The 20147-nt window shown below is 45.4% G+C and overlaps 1 protein-coding gene across 1 annotated transcript in view; it reads right to left on the reverse strand.

The window, feature by feature from the left end:
* The window catches only part of LOC111220813 (collagen alpha-1(V) chain-like), a 73486-nt gene that overhangs the window by 31819 nt on the left and 21520 nt on the right, over positions 1 to 20147 (reverse strand). Inside the window, exons 3-12 of the mRNA XM_022744043.1 lie at positions 17569 to 17782; positions 16993 to 17155; positions 5602 to 5733; positions 4736 to 4843; positions 4138 to 4596; positions 2928 to 3440; positions 2746 to 2802; positions 1166 to 1207; positions 526 to 588; positions 335 to 409 (exon numbers count right to left, since the gene is read on the reverse strand). Of these exons, the coding sequence (XP_022599764.1) occupies positions 335 to 409; positions 526 to 588; positions 1166 to 1207; positions 2746 to 2802; positions 2928 to 3440; positions 4138 to 4596; positions 4736 to 4843; positions 5602 to 5733; positions 16993 to 17155; positions 17569 to 17782 (1826 nt within the window). The remainder of the gene's footprint in view (positions 1 to 334; positions 410 to 525; positions 589 to 1165; positions 1208 to 2745; positions 2803 to 2927; positions 3441 to 4137; positions 4597 to 4735; positions 4844 to 5601; positions 5734 to 16992; positions 17156 to 17568; positions 17783 to 20147) is intronic.

Raw genomic sequence — 20147 nt, forward strand, 5'->3', positions numbered from 1 at the left:
GTGATAAAACAGGGCCGATCTCACTCATTAAACACACCACAAGGGGCTGCTAAAGCACAGATTTACATTACAAGATATTCGTGAGGTCCATCAAACACGCTTTCAAAGGAAACCCCCCTTCATTCCAGTGAGCTGTGTAAACCACATGTCAGAGTTATTGATAAAACAGAGGAGGATGCATCACACTTGGCTTTAAAAGAGGCTAAACAAGGATATAAAGTCACATGGAAAACATTTTAGCGCTTAAAGCGCGGCAAACATAAAAGCAGAGTGTGTTTCCTATTTTGCTATTTTTAACCCTTTTTTTTTTTGTTGACAACTGTAATTTACTTACAGGCAGCATCAGGACAGTGCCAGGGGGTCCTGGCAGACCATCAGCACCAGGGAGACCAGCGCGACCCGGAGGACCCTTTGATGAAAAATAACACACGTAAGGACACGCACACAGAAAGAAATGTGTTTTTTTTTTTCTCTTCTTTTTTAGAGCTCTGGAAATTAGTGTGACATATAAGAATCTATACTCACCCTCTCTCCAGGATCTCCAGGACTGCCTGGTGGGCCAGAAGAACCTGGGGGTCCGGGGAGACCCTATTTTAAGCAATACATACAATACATACATAAGAGAACAGTCATATTTGCTCTACTAAACGTTCTGGCCTTTTATCTGGCAAAGTGGTCACACATGGGAGAAAGGAATGCATGAGGCAATATGGGACAGATTGTTGAGTTGTAAATCCTTTTGTGAGGCGCTCTTTATTTGTCTATAGCTCAGTGCTTGAATGGCCGGCCTCGGTGAGACTCCATCTGCATGGTGTCAAGAGCAACTGTGTCTGAAAAAAAATCTTCCAAGACAAATAATTAAGTTCTCCTACATCTTGGCAAGTCCATATCTCTTCAGGGGAACTGTTCTTCTCCCACTTTTCATTAGAAATCAGGCAGCCAAGGATTTCCACAGCAAAGCATTAAGGTTGAATTTTTTCTTTCCAAAAGACGCAGTGTGAAAATGGGTGACATAAACCATTATCATCTTTTATTTATCAACAGAGATTACAAAGAAAAATGACTGTGTTTAAAAAACAGAGGGAAAAAGAGGATATGGGAAAAAAACAGAGGAAGTTAAGAGGGAGAGGCCGAGAGTGACAGAATCTGAGACAGATTGACTTACTGTTGGGCCTTCAGGCCCAGGCGGACCCTCCACCAACATTCCCTGAAACACAGAAAGATACCATCAGATACCACACGGGTCACGGCCTCATTCAACAATATCACAGTCCTTTGTCCATAGAGTCACAGCTTCAGTTAAAGGAGTTGAGAGCACATGTTCCAACACACCTGTTTATCAACCTTCAATCTAAAAGTCTTTGCCGACTTTATGTACATTCCTGCCTGTCATTTCAGTTAGGCTTGCAATTAATCCACAGAGAAGAGGAGAGCGAGTGACGGCAGAGACGCCCTCGGGTGCTCTCCTACCTGGACTAGCTAAAAGTAAGTGCAAACCAAATTTAAGTTAATACGTTTTAGTTGATACCGGCAGATGTGTGCGTCTCTTCCTTGAAATACATTATTAAAGTGTGTTTCTACCATACACGCTATGCCTATAGTGAAAAAACAGCAAGCCTCTGACTCGCAGACACACTGTTGCAGCTCCGTGGCTGCAGATATATTGCTTTGTTTATTTGCTCTTGTGGTAACACTTTGGCTTCCTGCTTTGTTATGAAGGACGAAAAACCCAGATGTTATCCAAACTTATTTGAATTATGTGAATCACAGATGTTCCATTACCCCCCCCCCCCCCCCAGCTGTTCCCTCTGAGCGTTTTTATCGTAACAATTACTCCAACTGATCTTTGATCTGAGGTCATGCCTATAGTTTTTGCCTGCTGGGAAATGGGCGTGACCTTTGGGGAAAAAGGTGTCTCTGCTTTTTTTTTTTTTTTTTTTTTTTTTTTTTTTTGCATGTTTACAAGAGACAAGATACACAGGGTGAAGATCTGGTTGGTAATGTGTCCTGAAACACGCTTATACATATACATACATGTGAGCAAACGGTCATGGTGGAAGTGCGTGCACGCTCCCTCCTGCTCTCACATATATAAACATGAAGACACTCACTCACAGACACATGTATACTTGGTGGAGCTCAGTGACAGTTGTTTGAAGTGAAACAGCTGTAGCTCGATAAGAGATAAAAAAAAAAAAAATAAAAAAAAATTCCCTCTGTGTGTGATGCACCTCTGTGAAACACACAAATGTACATGTGAGTACATGAATCAGGGCTGGATGTGTTCCACCTGTTTGTATTTACACTGAGCTTTAGGTTTTTGGCAGAGAGGCAGGAAAAGTCTCTCTCACTCGCTTTTGTTCTCCTTGTATTCCTGCCCTCCCTCCCGTCTCCCCGTGTTTACACACTGCCCACACTGTGTTTGGAGATTATTGACAATCCCTGCATCGCCGTTCTCCAAATGTTTATGCTGTACTCCTGATCACCAGCCAGGAGCGAGGCCTTACCCAAGGATACTATGAGAAAGGGTCTGGTAGGCCCTAATGAGCGTGTTTTAGCCTTGGGTTTCTCATTGAGAAGCGAGGGGTTCGGTTGTGTTTAGATGTGGATCACACATACTGTATGTGCTCGTAGATATAAACATACGCCCATGTGCACACGCACGCGCACGCACACACACACACACACACACACACACAGCTTACATCTGTTGCCCACGTATGTTGTTCAAATAGTGATACTCACAGGCTCAATAACAGCAGGCTCTCCCTTCTGTCCCTTCTCGCCATGAGCTCTGTTGACCTACACACCAAACATACAGACACAAACATAATCAGCCCCCCCTTCCTCTTCATCACCATCATTATGCTATGCTCTTCATCTTCAAGATCATGTCTTTGGCAGTGTGTTCTTCCGTTATTTTTCACCTCTCCATAATAGGAATCTGTCTCAGCAGGCAGCAGTTTCCGCTCTTCTTCGTAATTCAGGTCATCAAAGTTGTCGTAATTATCTAAATCAGTATAGTCTGTGAGGTGCTCCTCCTTGAACCCATCCAGATCGGTGTAGTCGCCCTCGCCCTCCACGCCAAGGCCGGCTCCCGTGGCGATGGACCCCCCAGCTCCGGTGCCAGCGCTGGCTGATCCACCTCCAGCAGAGGAAGATCCTCCCGCTGAGACAGAACCTCCTCCGACAGTGATGGTAGAACTGCTGCTGCCGCCGCCTCCTTCGCCGCCGCTGATGTGAACTGTCCTGTCGCTGCCGCCACCGCCGCCTCCGCCGCCTCCGCCGCCACCACCGCCTCCACCGCCTCCACCACTGATGTGCACAGAGCTGCTTTCTCCACCACCAATGTGACCTGTACTGCTACTGCTGCTGCCGCCACCTCCACCGGTGGTGTAATAATCATATTCATCGCCGTAGTCATCGTAGGAACCTCCCACCTATAAAAACACCAATATAGTAAGTTAGTTATTACACAGACACATTGATTGATTCACTGATTGATCGATTGTTTCAGCTCTATAGGGAACTAATTTCTTCCCAAAGCTGCAGCGATGTAAATTTCTATAAAATAATTCATTCCTTTGCGGTGGGATTTTTAAATACGTCCACACTGGTACTGCTACCCCCACGTGGATTGGTGGATTATAACAAGAAGAAGGGCCTCGACTTAAGGCTGCTACATGAAAGCTTTCTCTGCTGCTGAATGTAGTTTCTTGCCGGCACCAGTTGGTGATGGTCGCTCGAGAGGTTATAATACGTCCTCTGTGCAGCTACTTCTTCAGGACAGACTGGACGCTACAGTGACTCGGTATCGGAAAGTGACAAGACAGTCCGACCGTGCCAGGGCTAGCTAGTCAGCATGCTAACTTCAGTAGAAGAAAAGAAGTGATAGAAATAAAAGTAAAACAAGAGTTAACATGTTTGTGTTTCTTTCCAGCTCTGCAGACAGCTGTTGGTGAGTAAAAGAATGAACTCACGACGTTGCTACTAGACTGGTGGGTAAACAGCTGCTGATGTTAACGTTGGCTATGTAGCAAAAACTTACATATAGCTCCTTTAAGTATCCCACACACCTTGTATAGAGTACACAACAACAATTAAGTCAGGAAGTCAGTGTAATTAATGTCAACCTACTGATGTGTCATTGATGATGATCTTTGAACCTCCTGTTCCCCTGGTGATGACGCTCCTTTCGATTCCGGTCCCTGCGCCCAAGTCAATCTGGCCCCCTGCTCCCAAATCCAGTTCACCCCCGGTGCCAACGCTGGTGATGGTGACACGTCGAGAGGTGTCACCATCGGGTGCCGCCGTGGTCTCATCGTAGTACGTCTCGTAGGTACCGTAGGTGTCGTAGGTGTCGTAAGGGCTGGCCTCTTCTCCGTAGGCGTCTCCTCCGCCACCGGCGGTGCCTGAAGAGCTCGAAGAAGAGCTGCTGGATGAGGAGCCAGAGGATGAGGAGCCAGAGGATGAGGAGCCAGAGGATGAGGAGCCTGAGGATGAGGAGCCAGAGGATGAGGAGCCTGGGGATGAGGAGCCTGTGGAAATGGAGGTCAAGACTTTGCTGCCGGTGCCATCAGAACCGCCCCTCAAGACCTCCTCCACTGTGGTCACCACACTGTCTCCACCTGGCACCTGTAAGGCATAGAGGACATTTGAACATATGAAATCGTAAGATTGCATACAGATTATTAGATGAAATCCATCCGTGGAAAAACATATATTTGTAGAATACCTTGACTTCTTTTGTGGTTGTCTCAGAATCAGAGGTTGATTCATAAGGCTTGCCATCCACGTCCTCATAGTAAGGGTATTCATAATAGTAGCTGTCTTCCTCTGTGTTCTAAAGGAGAGAAACATTACACAGTGTGACTGAGAGAGAAAAAATAGCTATCAATTATTAAAAGCATGGTTTTTTAAATACGATCCACTGCTCCGTTGCTGCTGCGAGGCTGATGCATGTGCGACAGACCGGCCATCGATCAGACGCACGCACCAATATCTCCTCCTTGCTGAAACCTCATGCTGTGTCTCCCTGTTGCAACATGTTACGGCTCAATGACAGATTACTTTTCCACTGCTTTCTTAATGAAACTGTCTGGGGGAAAAAAAAAAAAAAAAAAAAAAGCGGGTACCCTGCAGGCTCACTGACAGGCCCCTGGGCCAAAGAAAAAGGTCAAGAGGAAGAGCTTCCTGTCCGTCTTCTAACGACTTCTCTGACACACCTTTGATTAGCATGTTCACAGTGTATTGGTATTCAGTGCAGATGCAGGCTTAGGCAGGCACCACATCATTCCTGAACATTATAAACAAATTGCATAGCCTGATAACACTCTTCTTCTCAGTCAGCACTTTTCCTCTGGCACAGTGCAGGTCTCCTGCATAAGCCAAGAGGCTCTTTTCAGCACAGGATCCAACCAAGATCTGATTTGAGTATTAGACACAATTATGGATTAAGGGAAATTAACTTCCTTGAGTTTCTACAATACCCTGCATCCTCATGCTATATGCAAACATCTAGCAAAATTCCATCTGGTCATAAGCGACACTGTGAGTTCAGAGCATATAGAAACTGAAGATAATAACGGTCATGTTACTTACGTATTCGTCTGTGTTGGGGTCCTGGTTCTGAGGCTGATCGGGCACTGGCACTTCGCAATCAGGGCTGTAGTGCTCACAGTAGTCATAGGCAGCACGATGGTCTGCTACAATCATTAGCTGCTGGATGTCTCCCTGGAAACCACCAAAGAAACAGGAAGGGATGAGACTCACTGGACACGGATACAAGGTCATGCATGTAAATAAACAAGCAAACAGCCATTAGCGACAGACATGGCGGTCTCACACTCTGTGGCCCCTGGGGGGGGGGGGGGGGGGATGAAAGCAAATAAAGATGAGGGAGAACATCTGTGTGCAGCATTATCACATGCAGAACAGGCAGCGCTGAAACTAGGTCAAACCATGGGGAATCTAAGGGTGACTAAGTGATGAAGAACTTTGTCTGGAGTCCAAGAGTGTCGATTCGCATCAGGGCTGAGCACCGGACTGTGAGACAAGAAAGCTTGCAGCAAACAGTGTGGAGTTACAAGAGAACATGGAACAAGTGACTTCATGTAGCTGCGGACGATGATACAAACAATCACACAACCACAGGCTCTCTCTCTCTCTCTCTCTCTCTCTCTCACACACACACACACACACACACACACACACACACACACAAGCACAGAGCACATTTTTACCAAGATGAATGATTTTAAACAGAACACATAAGCCCAGCCCGAGATCTGAACGGGACATGAGTGATTCCGCCCTCGAGCTGATTGTATAAGACGAATTTATCAACTCAGCCTGTGCGACACGGAGAACATGAGCAGACCTGCGCTTACAGATAGCTAACCCGAGCCATCCGACTTAAAGGTGTGTGTGCATAAACGAAGTTGAGGCGCAGGGGTGGGTGGGGAGGGAGGGAGGGGTGAGGCAGGGGACGATAAGGGGGGGATGGAACAGTAGCAGAAGGAGAGAGATTCAAAGAAAGAGACAGAAAAGAGTAGATTGAGAGAAAAAGAGCACGAGAGAACAAGGGAGAAGAAGAAAAGGCTCAGAAGGATCCCCAGGCTACATAGGGAGCTGGGTGTGGGTGTCTGCCACATGTTTTCTGAACAGAATGCATATGGCACCGAATACGCTATATTGTATCCATCCAAACGTGTCCCGATCACTCTTCCAAATGCAGTGATGTCATTCCACATCAATCAAACTCAGTGACTTCTGCTGAAGCAAATATATTTGCGGAGGGAGGTATGAGAATCACGAAGCGACGCAACTCTGGGAACAGACCGCCACAGAGCATGAAGTGTTTTTGATTATGTCCGATTGCCAAAAGTCTGAAATCCCTCAACATGTCTTTCCAGATGAAATTCTCCACGGACGGCTATCTATTCTGACAACCAGAAATGGATTGCATTTGTGGTCTAACCGGTGACAGTTCAGTGAGGACTACAAATCCCAATGCTACACACTCGAAACATACCACACAGAACTCCGTGTCTGGCATCCTTTAAAGACCCCTCGCAAAACTCCACAAGATGATGTTTCCTGCTCCGTCCTTGGCTTATGTTATCAGTGAGGTTTATGGTGGATGCAGGGAAAACAAATCCCAATACTTCCTCCAAGACAGAAGGACCGGAGTAGCCATTACACAACTCTCCCAGCTATGAACCCTGAGCTCCCAGGAAACTTTCAAATGGCTACTTCTGAGCCATTTGCCCAAAGTCACACTCGGCGCGGAGGCTAGACTTGGTATCAGTTTGACAGTCTGCGCCCCCCACCCCCCCCTCATCCTGGCAAGACCGTGTGTCACAGCTGCACCGTGAGGGGATGATGGGATTTCACTGTTTGAAATGAGGTCACATTCAATAAGGAATAAGCCTTCAGTGCAACAACAACAGCCCTGCCGTCTGGAGCATTGCAACAGCTTTCCCATTCACATGCCATTCTTCTGCTTTTCCTTTTTCTTTTTTTTTCTTTTTCCCTTACACTCTTTTTCTTCACCTCGCAGAGCAGGCGGGGGGGAACGTCAACGCGGATCCTGACCACAAGTGGTGCGATCCCAATTTCAGCGAGATGAGCTAATTAATCATACACCTTTAGCATTAAGGAGAACATCCTCGCGGCACTGAGGGCACCGTGGAAGAATGTGTTTAATGGTGTGTGACATGTACACACAGAGAGAGAAAGTGTGCATGCCTAGAAAGAAAAGTGTTCTGTTATACGGGGCTTATTGAAGCTGGAGAAGCTGATGGCTGCATTTGATTGTACTAACAGTACAGCCAGAGGCATATGAGAGGGGAGGGGGGGGGGTTGGATAGGGAATGTGAGCCTGAGCTGAGCTGTGCTCAGTTGTGTTGGACCAATCATCGCGGGCCAGTTCCAGCCGTCTGAAGTTTTATTCTGTGTTAAAAGTTCTGGACTATAAAAAGAGGAAGCCAAGCACTGAGCGCTGCACAGAAACCAACTGCAGATGGATAGGCAAAGAAAATTTTAGGAACAATCACTTCTCACTTAGAGGGGCGTTCGAGCAACTTTAAATTGCACTTAGATTAAGTCTAGAGAACAGCGAGAGAGAAAAAGAAAATCAATGCAGCAGACTCAGATATATCCTCACTTTTCCACTTAGTTTGGGTTTAGCTCCAAAAACACAGGGTCTTATATTTCCCAGAGTGTCACTTCATAGTGTCTCTTCATTAGACCTTCCCCGCCTGGTAAATGCTAACATCTATCAACCTCCGCACCATCTTGGAACACACACTTTCTGTTATAGACCCTGAAGGCATCACAATGACATTGTTAGGGGTTATTTTCTCCTCCAGAGCTCCAAATCTTTTCACGGGCTGTGTGGTGTTCTCTGTAACTGCTAAAAATCCACAATTTTACACAAATAATTGTGTGCATACTTGTTTCATTTCCTGTTTCTGATCAGATACAGACAATGGTATTAAATCACACACAATCTACAGTCTAAGCCAGAAATTCTGCATCACAAAAGATGCCTGTTTTCCCTAATTATTTCGTTTTCCATCCTCCATCTTTACACACAAATTATTTCTGCACTGATATAAAAGCCCTACAGTACATTTGTTCCCATGAGAGCTGCACACCTTCACAGTAAAACTATTGTCATAAGTCTTTATCCACCGTGACAACCACTAAAGCTGGTGCTGATTTCCTTTTCTCTGAGCCAGAGCTGCTCTTTTCACCGCACGTCACTCGACAGATTCCGGTGCCAAGCGTTATATAAGCCGCTGTTTTACAGATGTAAGGGAAGCGGTAAATATTCCTATACTGTACTCCAGCTGTATGCTAATGCCAAGTTTCTCATTTAGTATTTAGCATTCTGGTGATGAACGGTCAACGCCGTCCAACAGCCCATTAAAGCCTGAGATATTCACGCTATTACTTGTATATGGAAGGTACTTCTCTATATTTTGATGACAGGAAACTGCAGCTACTGCAAATGCAGAGTCAGGGATTCAGCGTGTGATAAGGATGATTGGTTAACCCCAACACTTAAACTTAAGAACACCTAAAAAAAAAAAAAAAAAAAGAAAAAAAAGGAACTTATGGATCATTCTTCACCTCAAATACACAGCGACAAAAAAGCAAGAGCAAAATATACCATATATGAGATGATGCACAGCTCTATATACAGACACATAAGCACCAATCTCACACCCAGAGAGAGCACACCGAAGGAAAGAAAAACCCTGGAATTACACAATCACACCCAAACTCCTCGGGGAACCATAAAAGACATGCAATCAGCTCTCCATATTTGAAGAGGGGACAGTGGCATTTTTCACTCTGGAGCATCATGTGGCACATCAGAGTGGTGCTTAAGGCAGAATTTTGAGACAATAACAGGGCTGCCGCTGTCACCATCTCCCTGAATCCCGCTGAAATATGACTCTGCTCCTGGCCGACGCTCTCTCTCCTCATGTCGAGCCCTGGTGGAAAAGCCGTCGGCTGCGGCTGCGAGCGGCGGGCGACCTCACTTCACATAATTCATGTTAAAGAAGCTACACACACATACACACACACACACACACACACACAAAACTTGCACGTGAATGTGTGAGTGGTTACAGGGGGGGGTCGCAGCTTATAATTAGATCACGGAAGCCGAGCAAATCCAGACTGATCAATAACACTTAAAAAACGTTCGCATTAATCTGTCGTTTCTGCATTTTAGCAAATAAAATGTCACATCATCTTTCGGGCTTTTCATTTCCAGATCCTCACCCTGTTTGGCCCCCGCATTTTTTTTTTTTTTTTTTTTAAATCCCTGCTGGATGTTCTGGCTGTGTCCAGGTGGGGGCAGGAGAGTGCTCCAGTGAGCACAAAGCCAAACATCTGCCTCCATCTGAACCTGACCCACAATCATGACGGGTGGACCGAGTTCATTGGCTCTCTTATTATAAAAGATGTGATGCATGAATGGGATATATTATTGCTGTATGAGCGGCTGAAATTGAACAAAATCAACCACATGCAGACACTCTCTTCTCTCTTTCATACACACACACACACACACACACTTCAGGCATGAAGTGAAAGGTTAGTTCTTTCGACTAGAGCAAGGTCTCGGGGTGATGTCAGACGACCCCCTGCTGCTCAGTTTAGGGATGCTGCTTCATGAAGTCTTTCTTGGCTTAGAGTGGCATAGGAAGAAATAAACAGCATAAACTGATGCTCATTATTTCCCCATATCCCCAGGGACAGCTGGTAATGACTCTGTTTACCTTCTTTAAACTTTACATTAAACAAAGACAGCAGCTTTAAGAAGGAAAACTCAAGTCTAGTTTTTCATCATTTCTTCTGGTCAGATGTCAGCAAAAGGGAAAACGGGTAGGATGGGGCCCCACGGAGCTGGATAAGACTCTGGGAGGTCCGAGCTCTGGCTGTATTTTAAAGCGAACTACTTTCACAGCATATTTACACAGTCACCCATGAGCTCTGAGCCAGGCCCTGGTCCCACCGCCAGCCCACACCGGCACACTCACAGTCCCAGCGCCTGGGCATTCTCCAACCTGACCACAAAAACCAAACAACACACAGCAGAGGTCAGCTCACTGCACAGGGGCCATAAATCAGCACGGACACACACACACACACACACACACACACACTCACACACACACACACACACACACACACATGTAAGCACACAAGATGGGTTCATATAGCTGTTTAAGTACATACAAGCAGACATAGATGGTTGGAAACACACATACACACAGGAGAAAATACACTCCAACAAATCTACACCATTAAACCATTACCAGTACATTTTCACCCGCATGCACTTTCCCCTCCAGACTGTCGCGCAATCCCGACGCTCAGAGCGGCTGCCAAGAGCAACAGGCCCGTCTGCCACCCCACTTATCCACTACACGCCACCTTAACCGTTCCCTCACCCCTCTGCCACTATCCTGTTCTAAGGGTCTTCTCCCCCTTCAGCCTCCCAGCCCCCCGATCACACATCCCCCCTTCTGCATAAGAATTTAATCCCACACCTCTGAGGACTATGGGCAGCCATATTCCCATTTCCCGTTCTTTTTGGGGGAGTGGAAACCAGAGCGGCTCGCCCCGCCGAACACACATAGATCCTGAGTGTTTGGCTTGGCCATTTTGCTGAAATCTACATATAAAAAAAAAAAAAAAAAAGTGCTGAGGGCACACTTCAGGGCTTGCTGACACAGTAAAGGAATAACAGAGGGAATAAGGGGGCGAAAGACAAACATCTGACATGAGTTAAAGGAAATTCTCTTAATTATCCATGGTGGAAACTCCATCTTCCCTCAGGCTACTGAAGTCTCCGTCCCGTTCCTCGGCCTCAGGTGTATAGAGGTAGTGTGCTTTCACAGTGAAGCATGACACATGGCTTGGACAAGATAACGCAGAAATACGCGACTACAACAAATACGTACGAGGAAGGTGAACTGTGGGATTTTACATTGTGGATTTTTGGATGTAACATTTTTTAGTGTTTGGTGGTACATCACAGACTCCTGAGATACATCACAGACTCAGTCAAAAGTGATGTTGTGGCCACATTATTGAAACACACAGCTTTATTGTGGCCACGCTCTCATAAATTCTCCACTTGACTCTGTCATCGCAATCCATTATAACCGATGACGAATGCTTCAGAGACGTATGTGTGCTGTTACATCTGGATCACAGTGTATCTCTGGATCCAGCTGGGACAGTTTGCAGTTCACACATGCCTCTAAAAACTGATGTGTCGATTCCCCCGCGGACATGATTTCATCTGTGGTGAAAACTGAAAATTGCATGAGACACATTTGCACTTGACACTGCAGCGACATAAGAGGAACGGAGGTGGATGTTTGTTATCTTGCTTTATGTGAACTTCCAAAACCTTGTCCAAGTTGTTTGCTGTATGTATTTCAACCACGTCTGGGTGGTCTAGTCGAGGATTAATTAGCGGTCAATGGTCAAGCATCTAAAATGTGGCTTTAATAGTCTCTTCTCACTGCATCCTCAATGCAATTACATGTTTATTTGGAGCTGTCCGCTTCAGATCAGAGCAACCATGACATATTTCATTGTGGAAACATTTCTAAATACCCCATTGTATCTGTGCACCACACCAGTCCTCGTGACCCAGTCTCTGCTAATGGATCTCCATGAGAGGAGCTCATTCCATTCAGCAGCTCTCACCGCTTCCTGACACCCAGACGCGAAGAATCAAAGAGTCAGGTACATTTGTTGAAAACTTTTGAACTGCGGAGCAACAGGTTTCAAAAGCTTTACTGGAGCTAATAAGAAATAATAGAACAGAAGCCCAGTCGAGGCCTGGCAACGTCAGCCAAACCGTTTTTTTTTACTACTACCTCAGAAAACGGAGCCAAAATGAGCTTAAGTCTGATTCTGAATTTGGGAAATCTACTGCAAATGTGGACTGTGGTGTCAGTAGATACTCTGCAGGACAAACTCTGTTGAGATGTAAATCAAGAGAAGCTCTGGAGGGTGAATACATCGTTACCTTAGATGACTGTGAACTATAAAGGGGAGGCTGAGTGGATGGCAGTAGAACTGAAGAACAGTCCTGTGGTAAAGATGAGGAAACAGGATGTGTAAAACTCATCATGCCATCACAATATTATTAAAGCTCTTAACGAGCATCAAGCTCATGCGTTGCATGTTTTTACTACTTTTTTCCTGGCTCTGGTTGCACCATGGGAGCCCCACAACTTGCTTCATCCCAACCCCATTAAAGGCCTCCCAACTCTTTACACTGCTCCCCTTACTCGTATCATCCTGCCTTCACTCCCATCTCTATTCATAATTATTTTTAAATAATTCATGAATTTCCCCTAGGGGATAAATAAAGTATCTATCTATCCATCTAATCCTTTATTTCAGTATGTCTGACCTCAGGCGTCGTCTTCTGAAGCCCATCACGCTTTCTTACCTCCACATCTTATCACCCACACACCCACACACATGCACGTCCACCCCCAACCCCCCCTCCTGCTCAGCCCTGGGACAGCCTATCAGCGGCTACCAAGGAAACCTCTGGATGATGTCATGTGGTGTGGCTGCTGTTCCAAGACTGACATCAGTGGGGAGAGAGCTCCTCATTTTTTCCAGAGTTTGACCCAAAAGTTTTGGCTCCTCTACCTGAACCTCCTGCGCGAGCCTCCCCCGCGCCGCCTCCTCCTCCCTCTCTCACCCTCTCTCTCCTGAACATCTCGTTTTCTCGACATCGAAACTCTCCTCCAACTCTCTAAAATACCAAATTTATCTCATATATCTGTGACACAAACTACACTATGTAATCGCCCACTGGACGAGGATGCTTTCGCTCCGCTTCGGCTGAGACAATGGAGGCCCAGACAAGAACTGCTGTGTTTGCACGGCTCCACCTTGGCCGCCTCGATTCACCCGAGGTCCCCCTGCGGATTACCTCTGAATGAGGCCGAGTGGTTCATCTGTCCTGTCTGTGTTCCCCCAGACCAACCGCAGCCATTTATTTCACTGAACGCTACTCAGAACCGAGGGATGGGCATTAAATTATCTCTGGTTTTTCTTGGCACGCTCACTGGGAAACAACAGTGAAGGGGGGAAATCAGGGGACACATTCTGCAGATGGACTATGTCAAACTCTCTGCTACTTTCTGAAAAACACTGATTAAAACACACATATGCTCTAAACATCCCGAAACCCTCAGTCATGAGGCAAAACAACATTGCTAAAAGTCATTAGCTGGACTTTCCTTAAGATAATGACTCATAATGACTGACTTTTACAAGTGCGTTACAGTCATTATAAAAAAAAAAAAAAGTAATTACTATTTCATTTGCAGCTGATGAACAGTGATTACCAAGTTAAATACCTGTCTGCTTACATAATCACCACTCTAACTACATTCATAATCTTTGCTGGCACAAGCCACAGTACTCTTATGCAAGAAAAAAAAAAACATTATGGCACTTATAGAGGGTAGATGCTCTGTGGCCACAAAACCATGTCAGAAACCAAACCACAAACCACCTCAACATACAGTAAGTGCTACTCTTCTCCACACTGCTGTATGTAAAGAAAAGGCACAGGCAGAGGAAAAACAACATTCACTAGAAGATTATTTTGCCTCTTTTAACTCATGTCAACACTAACTATTTTCTTTTAAAGCAATTTCCTGAGAAGTTCAGAGATATTAAATCAGGGCTGTCAAAAAAAAAAAAAAAAAAAAACTCTCAAATTGATACTTCAAAACTGCTTTCGCTCTGTCTTATTATTCCTCCTTTTTACACGCTGCTTTTCTAAAGAGATTGACTGGAAATCGCAGGCTCTCGACTCAACTGAATTAATTGGCCTGCTGGTGAAATCAAATATGTTTTTTTTGTGTGTGTGTGTGTGTGTGTGTGTGTGTGTGTGTGTGTGTGTGTGTGTGTGTGTGTGTGTGTGTGTGTGTGTGTGTGTGTATGTGTGTTTTCATGCTCACCACCTCTTGGTGGTAACTGACTCTGGCAAAAGTCAACACAGGATCAGACTAAACTACAGAGGGGAGAAGGGAGTGAGGGGAGGGGAGGGGAGGGGAGGGGAGGAGAGAGAGGAGTGCAGGCTGAGCATAATTTGGAAACTATGTGGCATATTTTCCATTTTCTGCACGCACTGGAGCCTGTCCTGTCTCCCAACTGGCAGACACACAGCAGGAGGGCTTTAAACATCTCTCACAAAATATCCGTCTGTTCCCACGGTAACCATTGGACTGTTGCTGTGTGCTCCGATAACTAGGTAAGATTTAAATTGTCCCTGTATTACCTCGCTCTCATGATGAGCATTCTACGGGCAACAAGAAAATTAGAGCAGGGTTAGAACTGGAGGAATTTCCCAACATCCGTTAGGTGTAGGGGGAGGTAATAACTTTTACACATACACACAAAAACATCTGTATTTATGCCTCATTAAAGCCAAAAAATACGCTGGAAATATGAACAGAATCTGTGTAGTAGAAAACAGTGTTGTGCTCCTCTGCTTCACTCAACATCTAAACACTCTCAACATGAGGGCAAGAAGTTTTATATATCCCATCATGCATCCTGCTCCCCTATAGCTCGGCAGACCAACTTCAGGGATTGTAGGAGGGGGAAGTGATGTCATATTTCTCTCTTTTTGTCTGTTCTCACTGAGCAGCAGTGAGGTCAAAGGTCAGCTGGCTCAGCATCAGTCACATCAGTCAGCCTCTGTTACTAATTATTATTGAGGGCCTCAGCCTCACAGACTAATCCCCCTTTAAACAAGCACAACTCTGACGGGACAAAGACAACAGTATTCCTTGTGCCTTGTGCCTCTCTTTCTCTCTCTCTCTCTTTCTCTCTCTGTGTGTGTGTGTGTGTGTCCCTCACAGGGGTCATGTTTAAGAGCCACAAATACCCACACAATAGCTTGTTATAGGCACCATCCAAACTAATTCTGATTCTTCACACTGGGTAAAGACAAAAAGTATTTTATGTTATAATGTGATGCACATCAGGTACCTCCGGGTATTATAAATCCCAAAAGGCTTCCTGCCACCAGTCAGATTACCATTAATCTTTCATCTCCTGCAGCAAAGCTCTTTAAAAAGAGGAGAAAGGAAAAGGTAAAGCCCTCATTCTAATGATGAAAAGCTGTCACTGTTTTGTTAAAAAACCTCTAAACAAAAATACTGCAGCTGATTCAGACATGGAATCCAGACACCGACACCAAAGACAGACATACAACACATTGACTTTTAGGTTTTTAGCTGCTGAGTGGCCACAATGAGGCGAAAGTTTAAAAAACAAAAAAAACAGCAACAACTGATGCAGAGTTGAATAGCAAACAAATGCAGCACAGATTGGAAGCAGAACTGAATTCCAGGACGTGAGGTTCGTTTGAGTGGATGTGGAATATCTGGCACCTTTAAATTAAATTTGATTTGCAGCGTTGTGCGTGTCTGCACGAGCTAAATCCACACATCTATAGAGGATGTGGCTGCTACAATAATTCGTATTCTGTGCACCATGACATACAGAATGAGGGTTTGGTGATGACCATCATGTGCACCACAGCCACATGTGTCTGTACTGTAGTAAAAATGAAGAATCTCTTACACTTTTATGTTACTTGCTTTAAAAGGTCTCATCTTTTACACTTCTCCTGTGTTTTACTTGAAGTCGTGCTCCATAAGAAGATATATTTGTGGTTTTAAGCACCAAAAAAAACATCTCAATGTAGTTTTACATCTCTTCTCTCAGGCTTCTCTCTGGAGCTCTAGTAACGACCGGTCAGTGAGCTCTGAGCCTCTCTTCTGATTGGCTGACTGTTTTCTCAGAGATTGAATAAAAATACAGCAGATTTCAGGTCGATCAGAGAAATTAAATCCTGCAAGGTTAGATGTTGGTTGCAGGTGGACCGGGCTTGGGGCATGGCTGAGGGTGGTGACTGCTTTGTTGTGACATCACAAAGTTCAGGAAGTCCTAACGGCTCGTTTTAAGGCTCAGTTTCTGAATACAGGCTGTGTGCATTTCTCTGTGGACTGAGCGCTTTGATACTTTCACAGTATTGATATAGAACATAGACCTGATTTATAATCAAACAACACATGGAAATCTACCTTTATGCAATATGGGACCTTTAAATCAAAGTCATGTTGGCCTGGTATGCTGACTTGTTCAGTGCAGCCTTGAAAACAGTTTATAATGGGAGATGCAAAAATGCATCAGTTGTCAAAACTACAAATCAGTTCCCTCATCCTACTTATCAAGGTCACATTGAGTCACATGGACACAGCTGAGAGGAAGGCCAGTGAGAATCTGGCAAACAGGCCTCTCAGCGAGCACTGAGCCGTCACCTAAATGATCCAGTCATATAATATACACCAAAGACTAATACGAACATAACAAGACATCGATCAAGAGCTACAGTACAGTGCCTACCTCAAAGACTTCTTCATCAAGTATTCTAGTTCCAAACACTATAATTCCTTTGGTATCGACGATGGGGCTGGGGCTTCGGAGCAGCTTCTGGGTGGTCTTCTTTTTACAGTCCAGAATGAGGGTGATGGTCTGCTTGTGCACACTGATGGCCACTCGATGCCACCTAGAAAGGGAGGCGACGTTAATTCACACACTTACTGGGTTACACGCTGTCCACTTAACAAACTCCTAACAGTGTAGGGGCCCCTTTTTTTCTGTCTTTGGCTTCTCTACATCCCACTCTGCTCCTCCACTCATCTTACTCTAATTGTTGACATAAATAGGAAGACACTGTAATCCACGTTACGTGTAAGGGATTAAATATACAATATCATACAAGATAACATGTTGTAAACAAATCCGTTGCTTAAGCTACACCTGGCTCAGGTGCTGCTCTAGGAGGAGCAACACAGATCGCTTCGCCGAAGCCTAACACATCCACCTGGACTCTGATTAGAGCGGAGGATGCATAAACAAAAAACAGGAGTCTGATATTCCTTGGTGGATGTTCGTCGAGCCAGCGACTGGTGAACCTACTTTCCATCAGCTAGGTTGACTCCTCTGAAGAGGGGGTAGTCCTCTGGACTGGGTCTGCCTGTGTGGTCCTCGTACAGGAACACGGGAGAGCGTCCCACTTCCAGTCCGAGCTGCTGGATGCCCTGCTCGTTGTACACAGACAACAGGAAGGACTGGCTGCCCTTCTTGGGCTTCACCGTGGCCAAGATGGAAAAGTCCTCCGGGAACACATCACCTGGCAGGACGGAGGGTGGGTTGGACAGAGAGAGAGAACAGTTTTGGAGTTATAAGTAGCAGTAACCATTCATCATCATAAGAGGAATGAAATACTACTACAATGTTTGTTCTCAGGATGTTGTAATCGTATTATTATTTTAGGAGACAGACAGTGCTCGTCAGTGTCAAAAAAAGTTATTGTTACTTCTAATGGAAAGAATGTTAAAAAAACAGAAAAAGATCATTTAGATTGGAAGAACCTCGATGGCTTTGAGGAAACGATTTGCAAAGTGCCCAAAATGTAACAAGATAGGATTAATCTGAAATGGATAAAGGCCGGCGAGGGGAAAAAATAAACGTTAGAAGCAGAACTGCAAAGTTGGAGCGTTTCCAGCGCAGCACAGGATGAGAGGCATAATGACAAAAGCATGTGATCCAGAGAGACTCTGTCGAACTATCCTTCAAACCGCTCCTCTCCTCTCCCACAGCTGATCGCTCTAGCAGATGCTCAGACGCTCCAGCAGGAGGGTTGGAGAGGAGGCAATAAGGAGAAAGAATGAATCACACATATGTATGGAAATGGAAATACCAATAATAATTTGGCATTTAAAAGCACATAAATGGTGTAGTAACAGAAAAGACAAACAGAAAAAAAAAAGAAAAAAGTTATCCTCCATTTGCATGGTTCCACTGTGCAGCCTCAACTATTTCCTCCATTTTGCTTAAGTGTGGGGCACATCTGCCAGACAGACTCCTTTAGTGGGGTGGTCTCGGGACCCCAGAAAGAGGGCGGACTTTCCAGCCATCTGAGGAGACTGCTGCTTGCTAATGTAGAGGTCAGACTACACTTGAGGCGAGCGAAGCTTTCTGATCTTTTAGTTTTAGGGAATGAAAAAAAAACAAAAAAAACCAGAGGCAGCCTGACTATATTCAAACCGCTACCATTATGAGAAAAACCAGCTATCTGGATTATGTTAAACATTAGCAAAGAGACCGCTTGGATTCCAGTAGCAGTTCCTTACTGTTCAGTGTATGCACAGCAGAAATTTCCAGACGACCGGAAAAAGAGAGGCAGGGTTTGTGGCCGCGGCGGTTTTGTAGCACCTCGTGCAGCCATCAAACCCCCTTACTCTGCTATAGGAGACGGGCTGGAAAATGCGAAATTGGAGTGACTATGGTTAAGGTGGCCAATCAGAGGCTGCGGAGGAAGAAGACGCCTCAGAGGGAATGTGGTGTGGAAACCTGAGGTTAGGGGGAGATAGTGGAAAAACGAAGGGAAAGGAAAAGAAAAAGAAATTATCCATTCACTTTATTCCTTCTCCTTCTTACTCAGTCAGCATCTGGGTGTCTGTCTGCCTTCCTGCCCTGTCTTCCTGCATTCTCTATCATTCTTTCATTAATGCCAGGCACCGAATCACATCATGCGGAGAGCACATGCCTTGGCAGTGCGCTCCCTCAGGAATTTAGCTTGGCATCATATGAGAAACATTGCTTTAATTGACAGATGCGTCGACAGGACGGCGAAAAGGCAGGAGAGGCAGAACATGAGAAAGAGGGGAGACAGATGAGAAGGACAACCCTTCGAAAACCTTTCTTGTACGGAAGAGTTTGATGAGGAAGACAGATACATGATAACCTTGGCAGGGAGAATATGAAATGAAGTGTTACTGTAGGATGTTAAGAGAAAATGCCAGAGAAAAGAGAGCAGATGAGGCAGCGTTTGTCACTACGTCCGTCTGTCGCAGAGACAACGAGTCAGCGCTGGCTCAGGGCAGGCTGTTTGTGTGGAGGTCAAGGGTCAGGTGAGGGGCAAAAGGGTAGAAGAAAAGAGAGAGCGAGAGAGTGGAGGGGGGGAGCAAAAGGAGTAAGAATGGTTTATTTTCAAATTCAAAGTACTGTTTTTGAAATTGGAACTAAAAATTAAACTGTCTCTGAATGTTAAGTAGCGTTTACACAGCGAGGGTTCTCATTTTGTGGACTCGTGTTTACGTGTCTGTGCTCCCTGCCATCATCCACGAGGACTGAGACGCCCTCAGAGAATCTCCATCATAACGCTGAGAAGGGAGGAGGAGAGGGATGAAAGACGGAGGTTAACAGAAACTGAAAATTGAGGACGAGAGAGAGAGAGAGAGAGAGAGAGAGAGAGAGAGAGAGAGAGGGGGAAAAAGAATAAATGAGCACCCTTCCTCCTCACTCTCTCCTCGGGAGCTTATAACAAAGTGGAAAGGGGTGTGAGGAGGGGTGGGGGGTGGGGTGGGGGGGTCGTTCAGAAAAGCTCGGGTTTCTCTGGAATGTGTCTCTCAAACTGCTACTTCAGGCCACCAGATGAGAGATAACTCATTCCTCATTTAGTGTGTGTGTGTGTGTGTGTGTGTGTGTGTGTG

This window comes from Seriola dumerili, unplaced genomic scaffold (genome assembly GCF_002260705.1).
Source record: "Seriola dumerili isolate Sdu_G_001 unplaced genomic scaffold, Sdu_1.0 BDQW01000074.1, whole genome shotgun sequence".
Lineage (NCBI taxonomy): Eukaryota > Metazoa > Chordata > Actinopteri > Carangiformes > Carangidae > Seriola > Seriola dumerili.